At 41.9% G+C, this 13,757-nt stretch overlaps 1 protein-coding gene across 1 annotated transcript; it reads left to right on the forward strand.

The window, feature by feature from the left end:
* Positions 1-1,347: 1,347 nt before the first annotated feature.
* On the forward strand, positions 1,348-10,112 carry Slfn14 (schlafen family member 14). Its single transcript, XM_008848138.1, has 4 exons — positions 1,348-2,371; positions 3,952-4,080; positions 4,608-5,319; positions 9,299-10,112. Exons 1-4 carry the CDS (start codon positions 1,348-1,350, stop codon positions 10,110-10,112), a joined length of 2,679 nt encoding a protein of 892 aa, XP_008846360.1.
* The last annotated feature ends 3,645 nt before the right edge of the window (positions 10,113-13,757 follow it).

The following is a 13,757-nucleotide window of genomic DNA, read 5'->3' on the forward strand; positions in this document are numbered from 1 at the left end:
GTAGTAAGTGCTCTTAACCTTACTGAGTCACCTCTCCAGCTCCCTCTTTTCCAAATCTTAGAGGCTCCATAGTACAAGACAGAACTATGGTAAGGGAAGGAAAATTTCTGCTTCACCTCACACTGTCTGTGAAAAATGTATACATTTAGAATTTAGAAGACGTGTGAACAGCTAAAACACTTTCTGCATTTGGTATCCATTGGCATTCTTTCAGTGGAACTAGGCTTTTAAAACTGCATAAAATAGCATATAAAATACCAAATTTTGTGAGTTATATGCTTTTTTTTATTTGTTCGTTTGAGACAAGATTTCATATAGCCCAGGCTGGCCTCAAACTTAGCCAAAGATGGTCTTGAACTGCTGAACTTCCTGCCTCCACCTCCCAAATGCTGGGATTGCAGGTGTGAACCACTATGCCTGACCTCAAACTCTTGGTCCTCTGCCTCAGTTTCCAGAGTGCTGAGATTATGGGCAAGTGCTACCATGGCCAGCTGTTTATTCTCATGACAGGATCTCATACAACACACCTACTCTACAACCACACTCCCTGTGTTCTCCACAGATTCTTTTCTTTCACCTTTGAATCATGAATAGAGTCTCCACTGACTTAAACGTCTATTTCTGTGCATACTCTATCAACTTACTTTGGCTCCTGTGCTAATTCATGCAGGGTTGGTGCTTCCTGATTTAAAGTGGAAGATGACTAAAATCTTCAGCAATATACTTTTTCCATTATGGGAAAATATTAAGCATTTACTTTTTATCCATGCCTTGCTAGAAAATCTGTTTGTCAAAATTGTTCAAAAATAGTGCTATGGGACACACCTTTAATCCCAGCACTTGGGAGGCAGAGGCAGGTGGATCTCTGTGAGATCAAGTCCAGCCTGGTCTACATAGCAAGTTCCAGGCCAGCTGGGGCTACCGGAAGACCCTGTCTCAAAAAAAAATATATATATAGTGCTACCAAAGATTATTTCCAAAGCTGGGCCAAGCGGTGCAGACCTGGGTTCTCAGCTTGAGACAAATGGGTTGGAAATGCAGGGTCTCCCAGGACTACAGAGTGAGTTCAAAGCCAGCCTAAGCAGCTTAGTAAGATTCTGCCTCAAAATAGTGAGAAGAGGACTGGGGCTATAGCTCAATGACCGAGTGCATGCCTAGCATGTGCAAGGCTGTATGTTCAGTTTCCATTGCCACTAAAAAAATGTCCAATGTTATAATGTATAGCCAATAATTTATAGCCTTGAAGAAAATACTGTTGTCTCTGAAAGTCTCACTAACATATAAAACATATTTCTGTCCTGGGTTATTTGTAGGAATTCCTTTCTGCTATTATTTGGAGTGCAGAAAATGTCCTATGCTGAGATCACTGTAAAATTGGGCAGAGTTACTTTTGGAGAAGAGAACAGGAAGAAGATGACCAATAGTTGTTTGAAAAGACGTGAGAATTCGAATGTCATCCAGGCCATATGTGCACTGCTGAATTCTGGAGGGGGTGTGATTAAAGCAGAGATTGATGATGAAAAGTACAGTTACCAAGACCACGGGCTGGGCCACGATTTGGAAACTTCCTTTCAAAAGCTCCTTCCTTCAGGTTCACATAAGCACCTTGACTGTATGCAGCAGGGGCGCACACTTCTGATTTTTGTGAGGTCGTGGAATCCCGATGTCTCTAGTTTCCCATTGAGAATTTGCAGCTTGCACTCCAACTTATACCAAAGGGATGTGACCTCTGCTATCAACCTGAGTCCCAGAAATGCTCTGGAGCTTCTCATAGAGAAGGCTTCTAGACCCCAAAGAGGCAGCACAAGACTGTGCCCACAGGAAGCTCTCAACAGACCCACCCAGGAGGAGGAAGATATTAAGAGGTGTGCCTCAGAATTTTTTGAAAAGGTTAAACTCAATTTTAAGGAGAAGCTTAATTTTACAGAGTCAACACATGTCGAGTTTAAAAGGTTCACCTCCAAAAAGATTGTCCCTCGGATTAGAGAGACACTGCCTCATTATGTTTCCGCATTTGCCAACACTCAAGGGGGCTATATAATTATTGGGGTTGATGATAAGAGCAAAGAAGTGTTTGGATGTAAGAAAGAAAAAGTGGACCCCGATTTACTGGAGAAAGAAATAAAAAAGTGCATTAAAAAGCTGCCCACATTTCACTTCTGTCACAAGGCACCCACAGTGACTTTCACAACCAAAATTTTGACGGTGTATCATATAGATGACCCGTATGGTTATGTCTGCATGGTTCGGGTGGAGCCCTTCTGCTGTGTCGTGTTTGCAGAAGACCCAGATTCCTGGATCATTAAGAACATGGTTGTCACGAGGCTGACGGCTAAAGAGTGGGTAGACATGATGATGAATATTCAGCCAGGTAAAAAGAGGGGAGTCATTGTCCAGGCTGTGGGCAAGAAGCTCTTTTTGCCTTTCGAGGGTGTTCGGTCATATAGTTTAGATACATTTTCTTTTGCTTACAAATGGTCTCCCATGACAGGGTTCTTTTTCTGAAATGTTTAGTTCCAAAGACTCAGAATCTGATCTCTTTGAAATTAAAAAAAAAAGTGTGAATTGAAATCCTTTGGGGGAAAGTTATGGTATAGCACCAGCTACGAATTAACGAGTTTTCTTTTATATCTGTAAAGCCCTGTTGAAAAAAGTTTGCAGGCTGAATTTCCTAGTCTAGGCTGAAATAGACCTATTGTCTTGCCTAATATATTCCCAATTTGATAAAAAGAAGTTTAGATTTCCAGGTGTGGTGGTACACTCCTTTAATTCCAGCGCTCAAGTGGCAGAGGCCGGTGGATATACTTGAGTTCGAGGCCAGCCTGATCTACAAGAAAGTTTCAGGCTAGCCAGGACTAGATAGTGAGACTCTGTCTAAAGGGAAAAGAAGGGGCTAGAGAGATGGCTCAGCAGTTAAGAACACTTGCTGCTCTTGCAGAAGACCCAGGTTCAGTTCCCAGCACCCACATGGTGTCTAAGAACCATCCAAAACTCCAGTTCCAGGGGATCCGACACCCTCTCATGACCACTGTGGGCATTGCACGACATGGGTGCACTTACATACATGCAGGCAATACATTCATACACATAAAAATAAAAATAATAAGACGGGAGTGGTGGCGCACACCTTTAATCCCAGCACTCAGGAGGCAGAGGCAGGTGGATCTCTCCCTTGTGAGTTCAAGGCCAGCCTGGTGTACATAGTGAGTTCCAGGCCAGCTGGGGCTACAGGGAGACCCTGTCTCAAAAATACCAAAAAATAAAAACTGAATGAATAAATAAATAAACAAGTAAATTTAAAAGGGAAAAAAAAGAATCTTAGATCATTGGATCAAGGCCAATGATTACAGAATTTATTGCATCACTCTTTTTCTTTTTGACCAGTTTCCTCCCCTCTCCCAGCCAGAGCCCCTTCCACTTTCAATTCCAGGTCACCTTGGATGGAGACTTAAATGAGTGCAACACTAAGAACCTCTGCCGCCCCTTCCAGCACTTGACTGCCTGCAATCCCCATGGTGGTCTCTACTCTTCTCTGCCTCCCTCTTCTGGGTGGTTGCCGCGATTTGCAGCTTCCTTGCCCTGTTGTTTTTCTCTCAGACTCTAACAAAATTGTTCTTAAAAAACAACCGTGCTTTACATAACCTTTGTTGACCCCTAGTTGCTTCCCTTTCTTCTTACAGACGACCTGGAATCAGTGTATTAGAGTCGGAAGGAAACTCGGGCATCAGCACCTTAGGGGAGAGGTGAAATGCCTTGCTTGAAATGAATCACAGTGAGTTAGACTACGAGAGATGTGATAGTAGTTCCCAGAGACTTTTCCTGACATGAAAAGCTGTTCTAGGCACAGCAGCCTGGGCTCCATGCACATCATGTTTCCTGAAGAAAGAATGAAACTTCTTTTACTTTCGATTTTGCTTTTTGTCTGAAACCACTTTCCATGTAATTCTTTAGATCCTTCCAGTTTGGCTGCCAGCCTCAGTGCTCACCCGATTCCATCAGCTTCATCAGGACTAAGAAGCCCAGCATATCTCACAAAAGTTCAGGAATTTAAGAAGACTCTGCAGCAACATTTTTTTCCAGGTGGTATATCCCCTCCCCCCCTTCTCTCCTCTCCTTCCGTATCACTTTAAGGGGAGAAGGAGCACCCTGTCAATTGTAAGATGTTCATGGCATCCTTAGCGCCTGCTCATCAGTAGCCTCTCTAGTCGAAACAGTTAAAACGTCTTCAGTGTCAGGTATTTCCTAGGCAGGAGGCAAAATTACCGTTGGTTAAGAATTACTGTTCCAAAAGCAAACTTACACTTTTCCAAAAACATCAGGTTCAGAGAAAGCTCTTAACTGAGAGGAGTGCCTTCCTACAGTTGTAGACCCTCTGGGACTGAGGGAAAGGCTCTCTGGAGCCCTCTATTCTGTGAAGACTTCTTCCTGAGAGTTTCCCCTGAGCTAGAGCTGCCAGATGGGAGAACTTCTAATCACAGCCTTGAGGATGTTCTCTTTGTAACAGGAAAACCATGATTCCATGACTAGAGTCATCCTTTCTTAAAAGGTGCAAGAGTAGCACAGTAAAACTTGTTAGTTTTGGTAACTTCTGTTCCTTGGCTTTTCAGTGACGCAGGAAAACCTACAATTTAAGCCAGAATCCCTCTGTAAGAAGCTTTTCTCGGATCATATAGGACTGGAGGAATTAATGAAGACCCAGACAGGTCCATGTTCTCAGGGGTTTGTGATATTTTCCAGAAGCTGGGCTGCTAATATTGGTTTAACAGAAGAACAGAATGTCTTGTGTGATGCTCTCCTGATAGCAGTTAATAGCCCCCCGGTACTCTATTCAATCTTAATGGATACCAGCTGGGATGGAAGCTCTGCATATGCTCACAACACTGCTCTTCAGTTAAAGCAGAAGCTACAAACTGTTGGTGGCTATACAGGGAAGGTCTGTGTCATTCCAAGGCTGCTCTACCTGACCAGCAGAGAGTGCGGAGCCGATGAGTTCCCTGTGTACCCCCGATGCTACACACTGGCCAATGGGGCTGAAGTGGAGGATTTGCTGCAGGCCCTTGTGGTGGTCTCCCTGGGTTTCAGATCTCTTCTGAGTGATCAGCTGGGCTGTGAGTTTTTCAACCTTCTTATAGAAGAGCAATTTGAGTCACTTTCCAAGAGTCTTCAGGAAACCCGGGAACTCTTCATCTATTGCCTTCCAGGTACCAGGAAGACAGCTCTAGCCATAAAGATCACGGAGAGAATTAGGGATGTGTTCCATTGCAAACCAGAAGAGATCCTCTATGTTTGTGAAAATGACTCCCTAAGGAATTTTGTGATGTAAGAATTTTACCATCTTTTTCATTTTTTTAAGTCCTTTCAACAGTATCACAAACATAATTTGTGTTTTAAGATTTCACAATGCCTGTCACTGTGTAAGTGCAAGAGCCTAAGCTAAACACATATTTCCAAATGACCAGATGGTTAAGCTTTGAAGGAGTAATTTACACTGTTGAAACGCAACGTGTTATAAATGAGCCAGTTATGTTTTGACATTTGTTTCTTTGTTTGATTTTTTTTTTTTTTTGAGACAGAGTCTCACTATGTAGACCAAGTTGGCCTTGAACTCACAGAGATCCACCTGCTTCTGCCTCTCGAGTGCTGAGATTAAAGGTATGCACCACCATGCCTGGATGCTTGTTTGATCTTTGAGACAGGGTCTTTCTGTGTGGGCTTAAACTCAGTCTTCCTGCCATAGATTCCTGAATACTGAGATTACAGCTGTGCCCCACTGTGGCCAGCCATGACTTAATTTACAGAAGTAGAAACATTTTCCCCACAATCTGTGACCTTAAATATAGGAAAAACAGAAATAAACCTGCCTTTTTTTTTGGTCTTTTTGAGACAGGGTCTCCCTGTAGCCCCAGCTGTCCTTAAACTCACTGTGTAGACCAGGCTGGCCTTGAACTCACAGAGATCTGCCTGCCTCTGCCTCCGGAGTGCTGGGATTAAAGGCGTGCACCACCACGCCTGGCTTTAAGTATACTTTTTACTGGATACTTAATACTTTAGTTATAAGATTAGTCACCATATTGAACAGGAATTTAAATTTAATTTCCTTTATAGAAAACTTGTATGTTTGACTTGTTCTATACTCATAATTTTAGAAAACAAGTAAATTTGATTCTTCTTGAAATCTCTAGCTTTCAATTAAAAAAATTATTATTTATTATTTTATGTGTATGCATGTATTGCCTGCATGTAGGTAAGTGCACCCGTGTTGTGCAATGCCCGGGGAGGACAGAAGAGGCTGTCAGATCCCCTGGAATTGGACTTATGGACAGTTGTTAGCTGCCATGTAGGTGCTGGGATATGAACCCGGGTCTTCTGCAAGAACCATCTATGTTCTTAACCACTGACTCATCTCTCCAGCCCCATCTAGCTTTCAATTTAGTAAAATAAATTGGAAATTATACAGTTTAGCAGAGAGGGAAAATTCATATTGGTTTGGATTTGGTTTACTTATTATTTTTAAAATATTTTATTTATTATTTTTATTTTATGTGTAAGAGTGTATTGCCTGCATGTATGTGAGTGCACCCGTGTCGTGTAATGCTGTGTAGGTCAGTCTAGGGCTTCATATTCCCCTGGAACTGAAGTTAAGGACGGTTTGTAGCCACCATATGGGTGCTGGGAATCAAACCTAGGTCCTCTGCAAGAGGGTCTTCTGCAAGAACCATCTGTGTTCTTAACCGCTGAGCCATCACTCCAGCCCTGGTTTACTTATTTATTAAAAAATATTTCTGAAGCCAGGCATGGTGGCGCACGCCTTTAATCCCAGCACTCCGGAGGCAGAGGCAGGCAGATCTCTGTGAGTTCAAGGCCAGCCTGGACTACATAGTGAGTTCCAGGACAGTTGGAGCTATAGGGAGACTCTGTCTCAAAAAGACCAAAAAAAGAAAAAAATTTTTTTTTTTGAGCTAGCCGGGCATGGTGGCACACTCCTTTAATCCCAGCACTAGGGAGGCAGAGGCAGGCAGATCTTTGTGAGATTGAGGCTATATATATATATATATATTGAGCAGTATTTATGTTAGATGCTGTTACATGTAGTGTTAGGGGGAAAGCATAATGAAGACTACCATTAAAAACAAACAATGCAACTGCTGAGTTATTGGTATTATAATAAAGATTGGCTTAACATAGGCTGTAGGTAGGTCAGCAAATACTCCACAGGGAAGGAGACCCTGGAGCACACACCCAAGAAATCAGTAGGAAGCCAGGAGTAATGGTGCATGCCTGTAATCCCAACACTTGGGAGACTGAAGCAAAAGGATTGAGAGTTTGAGGCCAGCCTGGACTATACAGTGAGACCCTGCATCAAAAGCAGACAAATAAGCAAAAAGCAGTAGGAGAAGTAAATGAGATGGGGAGTGCTCTGTAGGCCAAGGCACATCAAGTTCAAAGGCATAGACACCAGGAAACAAGACTCGTGAGTCTAACTGGAATAGAACTAGAGTATGGGTATGTGAAGATGGTGGTGTTGGAAAGGAGACAGATGCTAGATTATGGAGGCAACCGTGCTAAGGGATATAAGCATGATTAAGCTCTATAGCTACATTTTTTAAAATATCTCAGTCAAAGCCAGAGCAATGGCTCAGTGGTTAAGAGCAATGGCTGCTTTTGCAGAGGACCTGGGATTGGTTCCCAGCATCCACGTGGAGGCTAACAACTGTCTGTAACTCCAGTTCTGGGGATCTGATGCCCTCTTCTGGCTTTCACAGGCATTGCAGGAAATGGGTGCACTTACATACATGTAGGCAAAACCCTCATACACATTAAAAAAAAAAAGTAATGGTGGATGCCTTTAATCCCAGCACTCAGGAGGCAAAGATAGGCAGATCTCTGTGAGATCAAGGCCAGCCTGATCTACATAGAGATTTCCAGGCCAGCTGGGGCTACAAGGAGACCCTGTCTCAAACAAAACAAAATAGAGCAGTAAATAAATAAGAAGAATAAACAAATTATTTCTCAGTCAAAGGCTAATCACCAAAATACATATTAAAGCCCTAATATGGGGAAGGTATGAAGAGAGCTAAGAATCAGTGATTCTCTTCAAGAGCCCACACAGTCCAAGCTAGAAGAGATGGACATAGTTATGAATCAAACATAGGGAGTGAAGCCCCAGGAACTGCACAGGCAGAATCTGTTGAGTGGTTCCAATTTAGAGAATGCAATAAACAAAACATGCATTAAGCATATCCGTGTCGCATATATATATGCTGCAACATGCTGCAAAGAATCATTGATCGAAGAGAGGACTAGCCCATTAATTTTTAACTCTATGTGAAGGAAGCTGGTAACCTCAGTGTTTTTCTTGCTAAAAACCCAGAAAAAAGTGAAGAAATAGAACTTGCTACACAGAAAATTTGAATTAGCACACATGTCTTTTTCATATAAAGATTATGCTATATCTCTAGGTGACTGCGCTCTCATTCTAAAATGGACACTTGAAGTGGTAGTAGGACTGGAGAGATGGCTCAGTGGTTAGGAACACTGGTTATTCTTGCAGAAGACCCGGTTTGAGCACCCACATGGCAGCTAACAACTGTCCGTAACTCCAGTCACAGGGGATCCGACATTGCATGACATGGGTGCACTTACATGCAGGCAATACACGAATACACATAAAATAAAAATAATAAAGTATTTTTTAAAAAGAAGTGGTAGTAATAGGTATAAATTCCTTTGAGTTTTCCTGTATCTGTAAGGATTTTGTCTTCTAGGATTTGCCAAGCATCATTAATGGACTGGTAGAAATAACATGCTTTCTTACCTTTTTGACACAAGGTATTGCTATGTAGGCTAGGTTGGCCTATACTCATTATGTAGCCCAGGCTAGCTTTAGACTTAGGATCTTCAGCCTCCTGAGTGCTAGGATTATAGGCACAAATCGCCATACCTCACTTTCTATTTTATTTGTTAATTACTATTAGTACTACTGCAGTACCAGAACTTGAACTCAGGGCTTTGGGCATGCTAGGCATGTGCCTTACCACTGAGCCAAATCCCCAGCTTCTATCTATTTTATAACAATGAAAGTTTCACATGAAGATTTAGCTAAACAGTTCCAAAGATAATGCAATAATCTGTATTCTGTCAGGTAACTTGTGAGTAGTTTTGTGGCATTAATACTATTGAATTAATGAATCAGTCTGCAACAGAAAGTTAGCTTCTATTTTCAATTCAGAGACTAATGAAAGCTGGTGTTCTCTTTGTTCATATGCCTAAAGCTTTGTTCTCTCTTTTATGGTTACAGCCAGCAAATCACCTGCCACACTGTGACCCAGAAGACCTTTATGCAAGAGGAGTTCCCAAAGATTAAGCACATAGTGATGGGTGACACTGAGAATTTCTGCAGTGAATACACCGATTGGTACAGGAAGGCCAAGAGCATCACCCATCCAACAGTGAAAGGGGCTGGAAGTGAAAACCTTCATCGTGGAATTCTCTGGATGTTTCTGGACCCTTTCCAAGTCCGTCATGCAGATGCTAATAGCCTCCCTCCTCCTTGTGCTCAGTTTCCTCGAAAAATGATCACCCATGAGATCTATTGTGCTCTGGAAATAGCAAAGATCATGAAAGAAGAAATGAAGAGGATCCAGGAAAACCCTCCCTCCAACATGTCTCCAGACCTGTTGGCAATGTTCCAGGATGCCACCTATGAGAAAGCAATGTGTGCCCAGGCTCTGCCAGGTGTGTGTGAGATCGAGATTAACCTGACAATGGAACAAATAACCAACCATGTGGCAGAACGATGTCACAGCCTTTTCCACTGTGGCTATCTGCCCAAAGATGTAGCAGTTCTGTGCAGGAGAGAGGAGGACAGAGAACGGTATAAGGACGCATTGCTAAGAGCAATGGCTAAGGAAGCAAAAGAGCTAATGTTCAGCCGTGCTGATGGTGTATGTAGCAGCAACGTCATTTTAGACAGTGTTCAGCAGTTTTCAGGCATGGAGAGGAACATCGTGTTTGGGCTTAGTCCAGAATGTGCCCAGTCCGAGGAATTTCATAAACTCTGCTTTGCCTCAAAAGCCATTAAGCACCTCTACCTGCTTTATGAAAAGAGGTGAGCCTTCTGAAAATTATTATAAATAACACAGGAAGCCAAAAATGAGCAATCCTTCCTCTGATGGTGGCAGCTACTCCTTTTCAATATTACAAGTAAGGAAATTAAGGCATTTTATTATGGCCTGGGGCCATGGGAATGTCTTTTGGGGCAATTCTTCAATTTATTTGCAGTGTCTCTGTCCTTCACTCAGTCCACTTCTCTTTCCTGTACAAATACCACAAACATATATAATCGGTCCCCTGCCTCCAATTTTCCTGGATCAACCCAGTTCATCCTGTCATCATCCTGTCACCTGAAGATTATCAAAGAGAGCAGAATTGGTGAAATTCTCTGCTCATGTACTTCCAGGGAATCCCAGAGCCTTCAGACCAGATCAATTTCCAAGGCTTTCCATGAAGCTGATTTCCTCTACTGACCTCATCCTTGATCATGCCTCTATCTCCTAGTGTTTTGAATGCACTACAACCCCAGTAGCTATTTTGTGAGTGATGGAAAGGTATCCTCTAGGCCAGTTACTTTGACTGGGTGTCTCAAAAGTAGCACTTAGGCTAGCATCTCATACAGGCTATGGGCCTCACGTATCAGGTCCAAACTTGCTTTCCTCCTTGTACTAAGTCTAGATCAGTCTCTCGTTGTTGGTTTTATGCTAATCAAGAACTCAAAAGACCAACACATGAGTGTAAATTCCATTCAGTATACGATGAGAATTATACTAACATGTGGGCTAGGGCCTTTGCTAATCTGTGCATTCACCAAGAACATAGGAAACAGAGCCTTGCAGTAAGAGCAGCTAGAGTCTAGCCTGAACCTCATGGTCAGCTGTCCTGGGCATAGATTAGACAGAAAAAACAGAAAAATCCCCTACGTCCTATAGCTCTAAGAGAGAGAACTCTCTCTCTCTCTCTCTCTCTCTCTCTCTCCATACATATGTATGTGTATATTGCTACATTGCCTTAATATGGTGAATAGTACAATTCATTTAAAAAATAACTAAGATAAAAAGTTATTTGTGGTATGAAGCATCTAAAATATTTTATGAGCAGGTAACATAACATGATCATATAAGTTTGAGAAATTGAAAAATAAAAAAAGATTAAAACATTCTTAAATCATCTCGTTATCCAAGTATATTTTAAAAATTTTATTTTGTGTGTATGGGTGTTTTGCCTGTGTGTATAATTGCATCTGTGCTATGCAATGCCCACAAAGGTCAGAACCCCTGGAACTGGCATTAAGGACTGTTGTTAGCTGCTATGTGAGTGCTGGGAACTGAACCCAGGTCCTCTGCAAGAGCAACCAGTGCTCTTAACTGCTAAGCCATCTCTCCAGCCCCCAGGCCTATTTTTTTTGTTTTTGCTGAATTTCTACTCTTTTTTTTGATACTTTCACATACATTGCAAGTTGTGCAATCAACTTCACATCCTGCATGTGTGCTTTTTCCATTTAATTTTGTGAAGCATTGTTACATATTATATCGTTGTTGTTAATACTTCATATTACCTATATCTAGACCCTTTGTAGATCCTGGCATTAGAACTAGAAAGAGTTTCCTATCCTCTGGTGTGGGCTTGATCATGTCACTTGTTTTGTCCAATGAAATGTCAGTAGTTGCTATGTGCACAGAGGCTGACTGTATGTTTTCAGCACTGTGTTCACTGTTTGGGTTTCTGCTGAACATGTCTTCCATGACTCATCAGTTGCAGAGGAATGAGAGAGGTAGGAAGCCAATCTGAACTCAGTTTATAGCCTGGGGCCAAGTTCAACCAACTCCAAGGCATGCTGGTGAAATCATAGCTGACTGCAAATGCATAAATGAGGAACAAATGTCTTTCACTTTATGATTGAACTTTCAAGGTATTTTTTTTTTTTTTGGTCTTTTTGAGACAGGTCTCCCAGTAGCTCCAGCTGACCTGGTGGAACGCATTATGTAGACCAGGCTGGCCTCGAACTCACAGAGATCTGCCTGCCTCTGCCTCCCGAGTATGCCACCATGCCCAGCTCAAGGTAGTTTTTTTTTTAAAAAAATTATTTATTATTATTTTTTACGTGTATGTGTGTATTGCCTGCATGTGGTAAGTGCACCCATGTAGTGCAATGCCCACGGAGGACAGAAGAGGCCGTCGGATCTCCTGGAAATGGAGTTACCAACAGTTGTTAGCTGCCCTGTGGGTGCTGGGATTCGAATCTGGGTCTTCTGCAAGAACATTCAGTGTTCTTAACCGCTATCTCTCCAGCCCCTCAAGGTAGTTTTACAGCAGCAGCACTTCTCCATGTTAGAGCATGGAGTGCAAATTATCCTTTTTAATAGCTGTCCAACACCCCAGTCAGATCCTGAAATTTCATCAACCTCTCTTATTGTCTTTATCACTAGCAATTTTACACTATTAAAATTAAGCCAGACACATAGGCATTCAAGCTCTTCTTTTTCTGTTAGATTTATAAATACCCAGAGACAGTATTACTAGCTCAAAAAGGTGGGCCAGAGAAAAGAATCGCCTTGTATACATTGGTTCTGATGGGAAGTGCACAGAAAACCCAATCATTGTGTTAACTATAGTTCTTGTTTGCTTGTTTGCTTGATCTATCCCCCAGCACTGGAGTTCAAACCCAGAGTCTTGTACATGTTAGACAAGTACTCTACCACTGAGATACATCCCTGGCCTGCCCTTGATTTTTTTTTGAAACAGGATCTCACTATGTAATACCTAGGTTCTGGGATCACAGGCATGCACCACTATGCCTAGCCAATATATATAATTTTCTCTCCCTCCCCCGCCTTAAATAATAGGAAAAAATGCCATCAGCATCTGATGACAAAACATGAATACTCATGTCTCAGAAACAGTTGATTCTGCAAGGTGTGTGGAGAATAGAGCCATGCCTCCCACCCTAATCCAGAATCCCAAAGAAGAACTTAGAGAATTGTGGACAGGAACATGAATTGTTAACCTTGACATTGCATAGATACAGTTTCAGAGAAAAGAAAAGATGCCTCTGATCATTAATGGGACATTTCTTAAAATTTTTATTAAATTAAAATAATATTTTATTGGGGCTGGAGAGATGGCTCAGAGGTTAAGAGCTCTGGCTTGGCTGCTCTTGCAGAGATACCCACATGGCAGCTAACAATCATCTGTAACTCTAGTTCCAGGAGCTCCCACACCCTCTTCTGGACTCTGCAGGTAATGGGCATGCACATTTTACATGTATATATGCAAGCAAAACAGTAATAAATAAAAATAATAAATCTTTTCTTGTCAGATATATATATTATTTTGCTCACCAAAGTACAACGATTTTTAAATCCTCTTAAACAAATAACTATGAAAATTCCAGAAAATAAAATAAAAAGAGGAAATATAACCATTAGATTGCTTTTTCTAATTTATTCTAACACTATATTTAGCCCAGAAAACAAAACAAAATCCCAGACCTCAAAATGTTATTAAAATGAGAACTGAGGGGCTGGAGAGATGACTCAGTGGTTAAGAGCACAGACTGCTCTTACAGAGGACCTAGGTTCCATACCCAGTACCCACATGGTGGCTAACAATTGTTCGTAACGCCAGTTCCAGAGGACCTGACCCCTTCTTCTGACCTCCATGGGCATTGCATGACACGGGTGCACTTACACACATGCAGGCAA

This window comes from Nannospalax galili, unplaced genomic scaffold, assembly GCF_000622305.1.
Source record: "Nannospalax galili isolate Female #2095 unplaced genomic scaffold, S.galili_v1.0 scaffold363, whole genome shotgun sequence".
In the NCBI taxonomy this organism is placed as follows: domain Eukaryota; kingdom Metazoa; phylum Chordata; class Mammalia; order Rodentia; family Spalacidae; genus Nannospalax; species Nannospalax galili.